A 15401-nucleotide genomic window follows, 5' to 3' on the forward strand; every position below is an offset into this window, starting at 1 on the left:
ATCTGGGAAAGGGCACTCAGAGGGCCAATCAGAGCCACATACTAAGTCATATAGTAGGGATGTGCCACCGCCAAGTAGTAAACTACATAATGAAAGCTCAACAGGCAGCTGCTGTCATGCCAGTACATTAATACTGTTTTTTTTTTTTTTATATAAAGAAAGTATGCGCTTACGCCATATTTACATCTGCTTGGCTGTTGCCCCTTTCTCTCCGGTCATTCTCTGACCAGGAACAAGCATTACAGCTAAAACTTTGCCACTGAACTGATGGCAGACGTGGAATCTGGACAATCCATCTGCTTTACAAGGTTGCATTTTGCAATGTGTGCAGTGCAAATTAAAAAAGCTGTAAACTCAAACCTTAAGTGTTTTTTTTTTTTTGCAGCCTAAAAGATGAATTTACAAATTTATGATGAGGAAACGTGCACACACATTACTTTGAAGCAGGTGCATGCATATTTTCATTTTTTGTGTAGCCCTAAGCATCTACAACACGGGTGTCAAACTCAAGACCTGGGGGACAAATCCGGCCCGTGGTACAGCTACACCTGGCCCACAAGATCATATCATATTCTTATTACAACTGGCCCTAAAATATAAGGTCTAAACTTAACCTTGATGATATTAAATATCCTTAAGTCATGAAAATGTGAAAAAAATAAAGAATAAAATGATTAGAAAAAAAGACGTGGGAAAAGATCTTTTTTTTTTTTTTTTTTTAATTTCATATTTAAATTTTGCTTTGCACAATTATGACTTCAATCCATTATTTGGACTTTTATTTCATATTTTAACCTTTAACATCTATCATTTTGACTTTTTATCTCTTAAGTTGACCATTTTAATTTTTTTATTTTGAGTTTCTGTCTCATATTTGGACATTGTCAATTTATTATTTTCACTTTTTATCTCATATTTTGACCTTTTCAATTTATTATTTCGACCTTTAGCTCACATTTTGACCTTTTAGGTGCACCAATTTCAATTTTTAGTCATATTTTTGCTTTAAAAACATGATTGTGACTTCTTTTTTAAATATTTGCCTTCTAAAAGCATTATTTTAATATCTGATTTTGTGTTTTGACCTTTTGAACAAATAAGTTTGACTTTTTTCTTAGATTGTGAGCCTTTTAACTAATCATTTTGACTTTTTAAATCTCAAAATCATTTATCATCAGTGCTAGTTTTTTTCTCCATAATTTATAACTGGTAAAAATTTGGTTAAATGTGGACCCTGTTAGGCCCTCAGCTTAGACCTTAATTCAGAATCCGGCCCCTGCTGTGATTGAGTTTGACACCCCTGATCTACAACAATGACTTTTTGCAAGACATATCTAAAATTTATGTTGAACATAGTGCCACATGTATTTTCTTTAATTAAATCTGATGTCAGTGAGTTTCCTACAGACAGCAGCTGGGTCACTTTTTCATACACAATCCTGTTTATTTATGTGAAAATTGAGCATCTGCAGCAGTGAGAGCATCCAGTTCTCAAACATATGATCCAATATTCTCAGCAGGTTCTTTTCTTTGTCTGCTCAGGACATAAACAATGCGTGGGGAAACCTGGAGGGAGCAGAGAAAGGATACGAAGAGTGGCTCCTCAACGAGATCCGCAGGTTGGAAAGACTCGACCACTTGGCAGAGAAATTTCGCCAGAAAGCGGCGATCCACGAAGCCTGGACTGACGGTACTGAAATACATGTTTTTTCATACTGGCTGCAAAAATGTTTGCATTTCATCTTTTTAAATTCACTCTTATTTTTGAGTCACTTAACAAGCATTTCAGACAGACACATGTAAGTGCAGATGCATTTTAAATCATAGGCTGCCGTGCTGTCCATCATTTGTTTACTTTTTGCTGCAGCCATCTTGTTTTTCTGGAACTAGAAGTGATCGTATTTGGACAGGATGCTCAAGTTTGGGAGGAGAAAAGGGATTTTTAAATGCTAAGCTATGAGCTAATAAGCCATTCAGAAATAATCTCCAGGGTTTGAGGCCAAAGAAATGCAAGCGATGAGTTTACTTAAAATTATGTTTTTCTGTAATTTGTGTGATAAAGCGACCTTTTGAGATGACTTGGGCGAAGGAAGGAGTGTTTAGTGTGTTCCGCAGTTTAAGTGTGATATATTTAATCCTTATTGGAATTATATTTAAGATAATTTAAATTTTGCTGTCTTATTTGTGATTAATCTTGCTGTGTTTTATCTGTGTGAAGCATGTTAAGTTTCTTGAAGTATAATTGGTGCTGAATTATTTCTTGCCTTGCTAACACTAGCTGAGGTACTGTACTAGTTTATATTTATTTGGGTAATAGATCTGGGTAGCAAAAGTGACTCTTGATGAAATATGCCCTAAAAACAAGTCTCTTTCAGCTCTGTTTTACCATAAACGCAGTCTCATTTAAAACGTGATTATAAGGCTTTGTTGAATAAGAGCTGAAATTTGAGATTGAAGCCATAAACTTTTAAAATCCTCTTCTTTTACAGTTTTAGTCCAATGTTTGGAATCTTTAGTTTTTATTCCTTAGTTTCACTGGAATATTTCCTGTGTCTCCCCCTGCAGGTAAGGAGGATATGCTGCAGAAACGTGACTATGAGACGGCCTCTCTGTCAGAGATCAAGGCCCTGCTGAAGAAACACGAGGCCTTCGAGAGCGACCTGGCTGCACATCAGGACCGCGTGGAGCAGATCGCTGCCATCGCACAGGAGTTAAAGTAAAGAGTAGTCAAAAATTCTAAGTAATGTCCCTTTAAAACACCAAAAAATGTTTCACCACTGATTTAGACAAACCTTTTTAGATGTTTACAAAACCATTTTTCACAGAAAACTCAGTATGACAAAGACAGCAGGATTTAAAGGCGTTTATGAGACAAAAACCAGCAAACAGAAGTAGCTTCAGGAATAACGGTGAGCTGAACATGGCTGTGATGTGGATCATAAAGCCTCTTTTGTTCCCTGGTGTGTTTGTGCCTCAGTGAGCTGGACTACTACGACTCCCCGAGTGTGAATGCTCGCTGCCAGAAGATCTGTGACCAGTGGGACTGCCTGGGCGCTCTGACCCAGAAACGCAGCGAGGCTTTACAGGTGAGACAGAGAGACTCAGAGAGAGATTAGGACACTTAATGAAGACTCACATTTCTAAATCATACAACCAACCACTTTATTCTTCCTGTTTTTAGTCCTGTCTGTTTCTTTGGCATCTAGGACAACACATAAATGTCTATATACTATCTTTTTAAACTATTTGCCTTTTTTTGTTTACCTTTTAATACATTTTAAGTTTTCATTTAAATGCATCATTTATCTGCTTTTTTATTAACTTGACTCAATTCCTAGTGTGCATGCCAATGAGGATTTTCAGCCAGTTTTCATCTCTAAACTCTGTTTGGAAATACCCCATGACCTCTCTTAACTTTTGTTCATGCCTTTTTCATGTTTTGACCCTGTGCAGGACTCACCTTAACCCACACTCTTGTGTTTTTCTGTGTTTCACAGAGAACCGAGAAGCTTCTTGAAACCATCGACCAGCTGTACCTTGAGTTTGCCAAAAGAGCGGCACCGTTCAACAACTGGATGGAGGGCGCCATGGAGGACCTGCAGGACACCTTTATCGTCCACACCATCGAGGAAATCCAGGTGAGCACAAAGTGGAACAAAACATGAGATAATTTGGACCCTTTAAGCAGATTTTAACAGCAATACTGAGACATATCTTATATTTAGAGCAGTGTTATTCAACCCTGGACAACCAATGAGCCAAAGTGTTGAAAAATACTTTTGCAAGAGCCACAATCTAAAAGTGGAAAGAATGGGTTAAAGTGGCAACAAAAATAAGTTCAACGAGGCAAAATGGTCAAAAAGCGGCTAAAAAGGGTGAAAAAGGGGAAAGTAGGCATAAAATGCCAAAAACTGTGTGAAAAATGACAAAACTGAAGAGAAAAGGTGACAAAAAGGGCAGAAAGTAGCAATATTTGGGTGAAAAGTGACATAAAAATTGGTTGCAGGTGGCAAATATGGTGAAAAGGTGGAAAATTATGACATAAAATGAGTGAAAGGTGACTAAAATGGGCAAAATGCAGCAAAAGGTGGGAGAATGGGTAAAAAGCAGCAAAGAGTGGCAAAAATCAGGGAAGAAAAGTGGCATTTAATGGCAAAAGGCTGCTTAAATGGGTGAAAAGTAGCACAAATATCAAAAAGCAGGATAAAATAGTTAATAACTGGCAAAAATGGAGCAAGAACTGGATAATAGTGGCAAGAATGGGCACAAAGAAGTGACAAAAGTAGCCTCAAAGCAGTAAAAATGGATTAAAAGTGGCAAAAAAATGCAAATAAGAGCATTGGAAATATACAAACAAAAATAAAGGTTGACAATTAAATCAAAGTGTTGGAAACAAACTGATTGATGTGACTTGCATGGGTTATTTCTAAGGTCAATGTTTCCCTTTTTTAAGGTTTTCTGTGGGAATAATATTTCAAATTGAGCCATAAAAGAGCCATAAATCATTAGAAAAGAGACACTTGTTGAATATCGCTGATTTAGAGCAAATGTTTTTATGTTATTACTCCTTCATGCTTAAGGATCAGAATCTGGTGTTTTTGCCATGTGCATTTTTACATACAGAGAATTTGACTCGGTGTTTGATGCAAAACAAATAACAGAAAGAATTTTTTTAAAAATTGGAGGCTGATAAAAATATTAAGGGGCTAGAAAGTTTGATTGTTAAAGAGAAAATATAGCAGCAAAATAAAAATGTATTAATAAAATAAAAACATCACAAAGATTATGCACACAGGTGCAAAAGGAGAAACCGTACGGATGTGCAGGTTTAGTCCTGATTAGGTTATAGTGCGGTTTTTCTTAATGAATAAAACACACACAGTGTGCAGCTGTAAACAGAGGAAAGTCCTGTGTGCATTAATGTAACACATAAAGTCTTTCAAGACCTGCATTATTCTGTCTGCTGGTTCAGGGGCTCAGTGAGTCTGTGAGGGGAGGGCCGGAGTACTGCTCAGTTGGTGTCCAGGGGGAGAGGGAATTTTACCGGCACGCCTCAGAGTCCTGGAGGTGTACAGGTCGTGGAGAGATGGTTGCAGCCAATCACCTTCTCTGCAGAGTAGATGATACGTTGCATCCTGCTCCTGTCTTTCGCCGTGGCTGCAGCGTATTAGATGGTTATTGATGATGTGAGGACGGCGCTGTAGAAGTGCACCATCATCGTCTTTTCAGGTTGAATTTCTTTAACTTTACAGGAAGAACATCCTCTGCCAGTTTTCCTTGATGAGGGAGCTGATGTTGAGCTCCCAATGAGGTTCTGGGTGATGACGGTCCCTAGGAGGCTGAAGGAGCCCACAGTGGAGACTGGGCAGTCATAGAGGGTTATAAGCACAGGGGCATGATCAGCAGTGTTCTTATGCAATCTAAAACCATCTCCACTGTCTTTAGAGCTTTGAGCTCCAGGTGTTTTTTGACTGCACCAGGTCAGCAGATAGTCCACCTCCAGCCTGGGGCAGGCGATGAACAACAAGCTCTAAAATATATAACTGTCAAAATTTTCTTACAGGTCTTTAATTTAGAAATGATTCTAGGCAGATTTTACTACCTCTGCTGTTCCTGCTCTCCACTGCTTTGTGTGTTTCCATTAAAGACTCTCACATTTAAATCTGCGTCTCCTCTCTCTCAGGGATTAAGCACAGCCCACGAGCAGTTCAAAGCCACGCTGCCCGAGGCCGACAAAGAGCGTCAGGCCATCCTCGGCATCCACAACGAGATCGCCAAGATCGTGCAGACCTACCACGTGAACATGGCCGGCACCAACCCCTACACCACCATCAACCCACAGGAGATCAACACCAAATGGGACAAGGTGAGAGAGACAAACTATGACACCAGAATTAAACAGGTCCAGATGTTTTCTTCCTACAAGGAGGGAAGGACGGTGTCCAGCAATTTCATCTCTGCAGAGTACAGATGATCATTTGGGTTTTTTCACCAGTGCTTTTTATATTATTAAGCAAGCTGCAAATACTCCTCATTGCACATATTTTAACACAAGTATTAAGAACTTAAATTAGCCCAGAAAGCCTCCATGAGATGGAAATTTGAAATGTTTACAGATTAGAAATTTAAAAAGTTTTCATTCTGTGTTTTTTGATCATGCCATTTTATTGTTTTAGGGGAGAAGTTTCTTTCATACAAGCTTTGCAAGCTTTGATCTACACCGGATTTTACAGTAGCATAAATAAAATGTGCCTGTCTGCATGAATTAAACCTGTTACTGCGTGTGCAAAACTTCACTTTATCTAAGGCACAAGAGTTTCATTTTCCAGCATGAAAATGATCGTGATTCTGTTAAATGAGAAAGAAAAAATGAGAACAATAGACGGTAAACAAAAAGCTCCCTGTCCAGAATAAAATGCATCCATCCCGCATCATCAGAGCCACTTTACAGTCCTCTAACCGTTTTTTTTGTCTCCGTCCCGCTGCAGGTCAGGCAGCTGGTGCCGCAGCGTGACCAGGCTCTAATAGAGGAGCACGCCCGGCAGCAGAACAACGAGCGTCTGCGCAGACAGTTTGCAAACCAGGCCAACGTCATCGGACCCTGGATCCAGACCAAGATGGAGGTCAGTGTGTGTGCAGAAATCTGGTGGTCAGATGACCATGGGACAAGTTCAGAACAAGGCCAGTGGGCCGACGAGGGCAGGCTGTGTGTAATTCCGTTTGTGAGTGTGGTTAGAGGAGATTTTTGAGTTTGGTTTGGTCTCAAAACGGTTCAGTTCTGTGAAGAAATTCATGCTCATAAGAAACAGTTGAACTCTCTGACTCCAGAGAGAGGGTTTTGAGTGGAAATTTCATCAAATTTCAGCCCCATCTTTATCTCTTAGAGTCACTTTTATGAGAGGAAATTAAAGGCTTATGTTTGAAATATTTTTCTTACAACAGTGCTGTTATTTGACATAGTTCCTGTCTAAGATTAATTCAACTAAATTAACTTTGATTTTTTTGTCTCCAAACCAGCAGAAAAACTTTGCTGCAAACAGAAAATGTTATTAAAAATACAAGATCAGTGGGTTTTAAGTAAAAACGTCATATTTGTAGTGCTCCGGCTACAGGATTTTTTGCAAGATTTACAGCCAAAAGGACGTGAAGGGAAGGGCAGAGGCTGCAATGCATTCTGGTAGACGTAGGTGCCAGCTGCAAGGCTCTGGAACCAGGAAGCAGCTGGTTTAACAACTCTGAACATCAGTCCTGATTTGACATTCATGCTAAATGTCCAGAGCCTTTCATAAAACAGTCATACAAATTGGAAGCTAAAGTGGCATTGTAGTATTCACTGGCTTCTGAATTCTTCATGCTCTAGACTTTGCAGAGAGTCACATTTGTAAGATGTTCAATCTTGTGCTTTTGTGTGCCACTGCAGGAAATTGGCCGCATCTCGATCGAGATGCATGGCACCCTGGAGGACCAACTGACGCACCTCCGCCAGTACGAGAAAAGCATCTTCAACTACAAGCCAAAGATCGACCAGCTGGAGGGAGACCACCAACTCATTCAGGAAGCTCTCATCTTTGACAACAAGCACACCAACTACACCATGGAGGTGAGACAGAGGGAGCTCAAAGAGTGACCTCTCTGCTTATGTATGATGAGGCAGGTTTGGTGTAGCCTTATGAACAGAGATATGTCAATGATTTGGTCAGTGACTCAGCCAGCAGACTCGATCACACAGACAACAGTGATAGCTTAGAGCAGCGTTACTCAACCCTGGACAACCAAAGAGCCAAACTGTTGAAAAATAACTTTGCAAGAGCCACAATCTAAAAGTGGCAAGAATGGGTTAAAGTGGAAATAAAAAGAAGTTGAATGGGGCAAAATGGTCAAAAGGCAGCTAAAACGGGTAAAGTAGGCATAAAATGCTAAAACCTGGATGAAAAGTGACAAAAATGGGGAAAAAAAGATGGCAAAAAGGGCAGAAACTGGCAAGGTTTGGGTGAAAAGTGACACAAAATGGCCAAAACCTGACAAAAAAATGAGTGAAAAGTGACTAAAATGGGTAAAAGGCAGAGAAAGGTAGGAGAATGGACAGAAAAGCAGCAAAGTGGCAAAAATTAGGGGAAAAAGTGGCATTTAAATGGCAAAAGGCTGCTTAAATTAGTGAAAAGTGGAAAAAATATCAAAAAGCAGGATAAAAGAGTCAAAAACTGGGGGAAATTAGGCCAAAACTGGATGATAGTGGCAAAAAGTGGCAAGAATTGACAAAAGTAGCCTTAAAGCAGTAAAAATGGATTAAAAGTGCCAAAAAATTGCAAATAAGGGCAATGGAAATATACAGACCAAAAATAAAGGTTGACAGTTAAACCTAAGTGTGGGAAACAAACTGATTAATGTGACTTGCAATGGATTATTTCTGAGGTCAAAGTTTCCCTTTTTTAAGGTTTTCTGTGGGAATAATATAGTAACTCTAGAGCCACATGTTGAGTATCTCTGGCTTAGAGCCTTCAGATTTGTCCTGAACCTCAGTGCTGTGCTGTATCTAAAAATTTAAGACGCCTTATTGACGTTCCAATCCGTTCCAAATTTATTTATAAAGCACATTTAAAAACAACAGAATTCTGACCAAAGTGCTGTACAGTAAAAACTAAAAAACAATAAAACAAACAATAAAACACAGATGCAGGACATTAAAGCTTTAAGCCCAGTTCAGACCGTTGCCGCTGAGACTCTCCTCCTCCCCGTCTTGTCCTCATCCTTCCCTAAACTCCCCCTCTCATTATCTCTCTCTCTCTCCTCTGCAGCACATCCGTGTGGGCTGGGAGCAGCTACTCACCACCATCGCCCGCACCATCAATGAAATCGAGAACCAGATCTTGACGCGAGACGCCAAAGGCATCAGCCAGGAGCAGCTCAATGAGTTCCGGGCTTCCTTCAACCACTTCGACAGGGTCAGTACTCGTAATGAGTCACCGTGCAGACAAACGGCAGCAGGCGAGGGCAGCCGTCGTAGGCGGTGCTCGGCTAGTTTACAGTCAGCTGTTTGGACATGTGGTAGATACACAACTTATGACGGGAGACAAGGGTGCAAACTAAAGATTAGGTCGGCATTTAGTTAAAATGATCTCTCTTGTTTTAGAAGACTTTCTTTAGCAGATGAAGCTAAGGCTGCATAAATGAAGGAAACTGTGAAAACAGCCAGCTTTGCTTTGTCTGCATTTGGACAGATTCAAGTAAGAAGACCTACAGAGGTCACCTATAAAAAAACTTTATTATTATGATTTAATTCAAACTGTAGACCGTGTTAAAGAAGCTTAGAGGATAGATTGAATCATTCGAAAAGTCACAAGTTTCTTGTTGAATATTTAGACTGAATCAACAAAGAGAAGAAGTGAAGGTGAGAGTGAATCATGTCTGGGATGTCGGGTGCATCTAAAACAATTAGAATATCATGAAAAAGTTCATTTTTTTTGGTCTGACCTGAACCCCATAGAGGATCTCTGAGACACCAGACTCAACAATCCAGAGCTGAAGGCTGCTTTTAGAGGATCCTGGGCTTCACAACTCCCCAGCAGGACCACGGACTGATCGCTCCATGACATGAGCATAGATGCAGGAATCTAGAATATGTGGAAGTTTAAATTTTGTATTAAATCACAGCAAAAAAATGAACTTTTTCATGATGTTCTCATTTTTTGAGAAGCGCCTGTATACGTCGTTTCATGCTGCCTGGGGTGTGCTAACAGAAATGTCTCCTAAAGTCTGGAGCTCAGTCTAAGTTTGGATGCATCAGGTGTGTCTGCTTGGTGGAAAAGGGACTTCCAGCTCAGTGACACTAAAGCTCAGCAGCTTTTAGATTTAACCAGATAAATGCTGCTGGATTCAGCCTCATCAGATTAAAACAAGGATGAAGATCAGGGCTGCCTACTCAGCATGTTTACACCAATGAAGAGTTAGAAAGAAACATTAACAAATACCACATGATACGACACAAGACGAACAACAATCATCAGACCATATAGAGAAAATGAACACAAAGGCAAGCACAAACATCATGTATTACCTGTTATCCATAATACTGCACAAAAGTAAAGTCTACTCAGAAAAAGCAACTAAAACATCAACGTAACCTAAATGAGCTGATGCAAAAACATCTGCATCACATGAAACCCACACACAGAGAGCAGGTAGAGTATAAATATAGATGTTATATGAGCCCATAGGTAGCTGCAGAGCCTCTGTCCATTGAAGGCTGTCTCTCTAAGCCCCCCCTTCAACCTCCAGCTCTCTGTGTTTACACTGAGCCTCAACGTGTCAGGAACAGCACCAATTATGGATGAGTTTTTATTTAGCTCCCCGTCCTCCTCCCCCCTCAGTTCTCCCTCTGACTCCTCCATTAGCTCATGCATTTTTCCTGAGCTGCTCTAACGTTAATCGATACCTCAGGTTAAAAATCAGAGCGCTCAGGGAGAAGAAGCGGACCTGAACTCAGACTTTTCTTTCATCTTTCATTAGGATTAAGGCTTTCAGAGACGGGGATCGATCTGCACACTAATCTAAAGCATAAGGGGAAAAAGAAGTGTTTATTACTACAATTTAACTTCATTTTAATCGAGTAAAATCCTGTCTTTATTGCCTTAGTGAAACATCTGTGGTTGCATGTGAAGAAATGAAACAATAAGTGTTAGGACCGGTGTAGGCAACAGGAATCGAACCTGGACCTGGGACGCCTAGGTACGGTCTTTGTGAAGGAAATACTGGATGGTTATTACTTTTGTAATCTTTCTTATACCAACAACAGCCTGATGAGAGGAAGAAAGAATATTTGAGGCATTCTCTCTGGCTACAGTAGCTGGTTTAGTCCAAAAAAGTTCAGTTTGGCTTGATCAGAGTTGGTTCATGTTCTCCCTCCAATCAAACCGCACCAGAGCCTGAATAAAAGCAGACTAAGATCCACCTTTTAATGCCGTTTTGTTACAGTTGTTTGCTTGCACAGCAGCAGCAACCTTATCTTAAATAATTTGGGCAGTATGTCTGTTTTTAATTACTTAATGGCTTGAACGAATTATTTCTGTCTTAATCAATAATAATAAAAATCATGTAGGTACCTAAGTGAGCTGTAAGTAAGGCTGCAGGTCAGGACATAAGAAAAACCTTAAGGGACCAGAAGACATCACTGTCTCTCTCCTCTGCTCCCTGTCTTTCACAGACATTCATATTTTTTTAAAGATTTATTTTTGGGGTTTTTGTGCCTTTACTGATAAAGGAGGACAGTAGATAGAGTTGGGAACAGGGACAATAGAGTGGGGAGAGATCATGGGACACGCCTTAAATGGGTATCGATATTAAAACATACTAAAGGGACTTAATACAATGAATTAGCTGGCCACAGTATTGTCCAATTAGCACACTTTGGTTTAGCCATGTTAGCGTCTCCCTGCAGCCACAGTGATGTAAAATAAGTTAGATCTGCTCGTTAATGTCTTCACTTTAAGAACTCACAGGTGCCATCTACACCTTGTCTTTTCAACAATTCATCGTTTTACCGTTCCCTTGTTTCCTTTTCAATCCATGAAAAATTCATTTTTCCAGAGTTAACTTTTTAATTTTGTTATGTTGCAGCCTGAAACTACAATAAAAACATTTTTATTCTCATAAACTTTCACTCAGTACCCCATCATGTAAAGTAAAAAAAAAAAAAAAGAATTCTAAAATTTGTGCCAGTTAATTAAAATAAAAAATGGCATTTGCAAAAACACTGTAAATTCAGCCCAGTTTCCTCCTATTTCTCTGAATCTTTGCTGGGATGGTTCCACACCTTGACTGGAGTCCACCTGTGCTAAATTAACCTGATTGGACGTGATTCTCTTCTATATAGAAGGCCTCACAGCTGACGATGATACCAGAGCAGAAACCAAGCCATGAGGGCAAAGGAACTGTTGACAGGCATGGATCTGGGGAAGGCTGCAAAACCATTTCTGCTGACTGAACAGTGGCCTCCAAAATTCTCAAATAAAAGATGTTTGGCACAACCAGGACTCTTCTTAGAGCTGGTCGTCTGGACAAACAAAGCAATCGTGGGAGAAGGGTCTTAGTAGGAGAGGAGACCAAGAACCTGATGATCACTCTGACTCTGTGTTAATTCGTCAACCAAAACTAAGACTAAAAGTGTTTGTCAACAGCCTTTTTTCCATGACAAAAACTAGACCAAGACTAACAAAAATAGATCTGTGATGACTAAAACTGACAAAAAGTAAGTTTAATTTTCATCAAGATATTAAAACTAGACTAAAATGTAATGCAGTTTTTGTCAGACATTCAAAATCCATGATATTTCTCCACTGTGGGTAAATCTGTCAAAATGTAATGCACCTGTATCTATTCAGCCTCTCAGCTGTAGAAAGCAGGGACCCCAGCTTTGGCAGGGTGCAGAGAACACAGTACCATGATTTGGTACCAGATTTATGCAAGAAAATAAATGATTGGACTAAAAGTAAAGACTAAAATGTGAGGACTTTTTATGGACTAAAGCTAGACGAAAATGTTTTTGAGTTTTCATCAACTAAAACTAAAAAGGGTAGAAATGACTAAAATGTGACTAAAACTAAAATGCATTTCATTTAAAGACTAAAATTAAAAATAGCTGCCAAATTTAACACTGCACTGAGCTCCAGAGATCCTGTGTGGAGATGGGAGAGGATTGTTTTTTAAATTTTTAATAAATTGGCAAAAATTGTGTTGTCCCTTTCTCATGATGGGGCACTGAGTGTAGCTTAATGAGAATAATGTTTTATTTTTCCTGCAGCATCAGGCTGCAACATAACCAAAGTGAAAAGTGAAGGGAGTCTAAATACTTTTCTGGATGCACTTTACCCTAAGTTCTTTATTTATTTATTTATTTTCTTTCAGATAAAGTCAGTTCTGTATCCAAACAGGAAGTCAAATATGTTATAAGACTGTGCAGAAATCAAAAATGACACACAGTTTTAAATGCAAAATACTGGAATTTTAAAAAGGGTTGAGATTAATTGAGATTAGTCTGCAGCTAATCCTGATTAAAAACTATTAATCTTTTGGGAGCTCTGATTGATTTTATTGATTTTTACTAGTTTGGTTTAAAAGTCTCTGATGATGACAGGACTTTAAATCTACATTGTCTAAGTGCTTTAAGTGTGTGAAGTTTGGTGTTTTGCATTAATATTGAACCCTAAAGAGAACATTGTACCTGTGTAGAAGAGTGTTTAATCCTGTGACGACATGAGTAACCTGAGCACACGGCCCTGCAGTCTGGCTGCTCACTGCACATTAACGCCTGTGAATGCCCTCACCCAGCAGAGTGTTCACCTGCCACATCTTAATCAATGTGCACTGTGTTCTCTCTTCTCTGTCTCCTGCATGAACACCCTCCCCCTCCCCACACCCCTCCACCCACCCATCACCTCCTCTTCCTCCCCCGTGCATGATGCACTCCCTCCGCCCTCCCCACCTCCAACACCACCTCACCCACTCCTCCTCCCCTACCTTCACCGTCACTGACACGGCTGTATGTGTTGCTGCATGGCCTGTGGCCCCCTCCGACGCCTCGCCTGGCACTGGCCTCCCACCCCCCCAGGACCACTCGGGCACTCTGGGCGCCGAGGAGTTCAAGGCCTGCCTGATCAGCCTGGGCTTCGATATCGCCAACGATGCACAGGTACTCCATTGTAGCCCCACCCCCCTGTGAGAGGTTTAACTTTTCTCTTTTTGTTTTCTTTTGTACTTCCCCTCCTCTTGTTTCCCTTTAACCCCTTCTTTAATTCTGATTCTACTTCTTAAACTTTCCACGTGAACTCCCCAAACTTTACAACGTCCTCTCTGTGGATTTTTCCGCCTAAATTCTCCTCTTTGTTCCATCCTTTACCGTCTCAATGATTCTGCCTTCACTATCCCTGCTCCTCCTCCTTCCTCTCCTCCTGGTTTCGTCTGACCTTGTAGAAGAGATCAGGAATCATGGATGCTGAAGACTTCAAAACCTGCCTTATCTCCATTGGTTACAACCTGGTAAAGCCTAAGCACGCCTCAAGTATAAATGTCTGATTGTGTGTTATTAAAGAGACAGGCTGGTAATGTTTGCATGTTTAATATTTGATTTTAAAGATAGTTTATTCACCATTAAGGTTCATTTAGGAAGTTTTTATGATTTATGATTAAGCAGATAAATATTTTTGCACTTCTGATTTTTAAATCAATAGAAACTTGACTTAAATGTGATCCTGTGGAGTTTTAACGCTCGCCTCTGTTGCCCTCAGGGTGAGAACGAGTTTTCCCGCATCATGAGCATCGTGGATCCAAACCGGATGGGCATCGTCACCTTCCAGGCCTTCATCGACTTCATGTCCCGCGAGACGGCCGACACGGACACCGCCGACCAAGTCATGGCCTCCTTCAAAGTGCTGGCAGGCGATAAGGTAGAGTGACGTGTTCTCGTGTCACAGCCAAAAACAACAATGAAACAGAGTTGGGAGTCTTGTGCATCAAATTGGTGAATAAGGAGAATCTGCACTGGCAACAGGCCGACCCCACCATTTAAAACAACACCAGCTCAATTGTTAGCATAAAAAACCCTACTACACTGATCATCAACTGGCGGCCAAGGGGCCACGTCAGGCCCCCCAAAAGTTTCCTGACCGGCTCCTGAAAGATCATTAAATTCAGAAAAGGAGGAAAAAAAGATTTTAAGAGTATCTTTTGGCTTTAAATGTCTGCAGCTGTTAAATCCATCCCACAAACAATTAACATTGAAATAGTTTTAGAATTACTTAACATTTGATCTGTTTTTTTTCAGAGATTTACTGTCATTATTAGTAAGTATTTTAAAAAGGGTTAAGGCTGGCAGACGTGCTGCAAAAATGACCAGATAAAGTGGTGAAAAAAGGTTAAATGTGACAAAAAATGGTAAAAGAGGAAAAAAGGAACAAAAGGTATCAAAAATTGGTTACAAATGACAAAAAAGTAGTACAAGAAAGTAAAGAAAAGGGGTTAAAAAGTGGAAAAATGGATAAAAAAAGTGGCACAAAGGGGATAAAACATGCAGGGAAAGTGGTTTAAAGGGGGTTAAAATCTTTTATAAATTTTTCTTAAAGAGGCAACAATGAGCAAAAAGTATAAACAATGGGTTAAAAGTGGCAAAAATTTGGTTTAAAAGTTGCAAAAAAATGTTGAAAAAGTAATAAAAAGGGGTTAAAAAGTGGAAAAATTAGAAAAGTGGCAAAAATTGATAAGAGTGTCAAAAAGGGAATAAAACATGCAGGAAAAGTGGTTTAAATTGGGTTAAAATCTTTTAAACATTGGGTTAAAGAGGCCAAAAGCATCAACAATGTGTTAAAAGTGGGAAAAATTGGTTTTAAAGTTGCAAAAATTGTTGAAAAAAA

At 39.8% G+C, this 15401-nt stretch overlaps 1 protein-coding gene across 2 annotated transcripts in view; it reads left to right on the forward strand.

Moving 5' to 3' along the window:
• The window catches only part of actn1 (actinin, alpha 1), a 103187-nt gene that overhangs the window by 84069 nt on the left and 3717 nt on the right, over window positions 1-15401 (forward strand). The window contains exons 11-20 of one of the 2 annotated variants that reach the window (XM_041812578.1): window positions 1543-1690; window positions 2566-2716; window positions 2978-3086; window positions 3498-3638; window positions 5684-5866; window positions 6489-6623; window positions 7421-7600; window positions 8796-8942; window positions 13604-13684; window positions 14280-14438. In XM_041812578.1, coding sequence (XP_041668512.1) covers window positions 1543-1690; window positions 2566-2716; window positions 2978-3086; window positions 3498-3638; window positions 5684-5866; window positions 6489-6623; window positions 7421-7600; window positions 8796-8942; window positions 13604-13684; window positions 14280-14438 — 1434 coding nt within the window. Of the gene's footprint in view, window positions 1-1542; window positions 1691-2565; window positions 2717-2977; window positions 3087-3497; window positions 3639-5683; window positions 5867-6488; window positions 6624-7420; window positions 7601-8795; window positions 8943-13603; window positions 13685-13965; window positions 14032-14279; window positions 14439-15401 lie in introns of both variants that reach the window. The other variant, XM_041812579.1, reaches the window with a different exon arrangement.

This window comes from Cheilinus undulatus, linkage group 18, assembly GCF_018320785.1.
Source record: "Cheilinus undulatus linkage group 18, ASM1832078v1, whole genome shotgun sequence".
Classification (NCBI taxonomy): domain Eukaryota; kingdom Metazoa; phylum Chordata; class Actinopteri; order Labriformes; family Labridae; genus Cheilinus; species Cheilinus undulatus.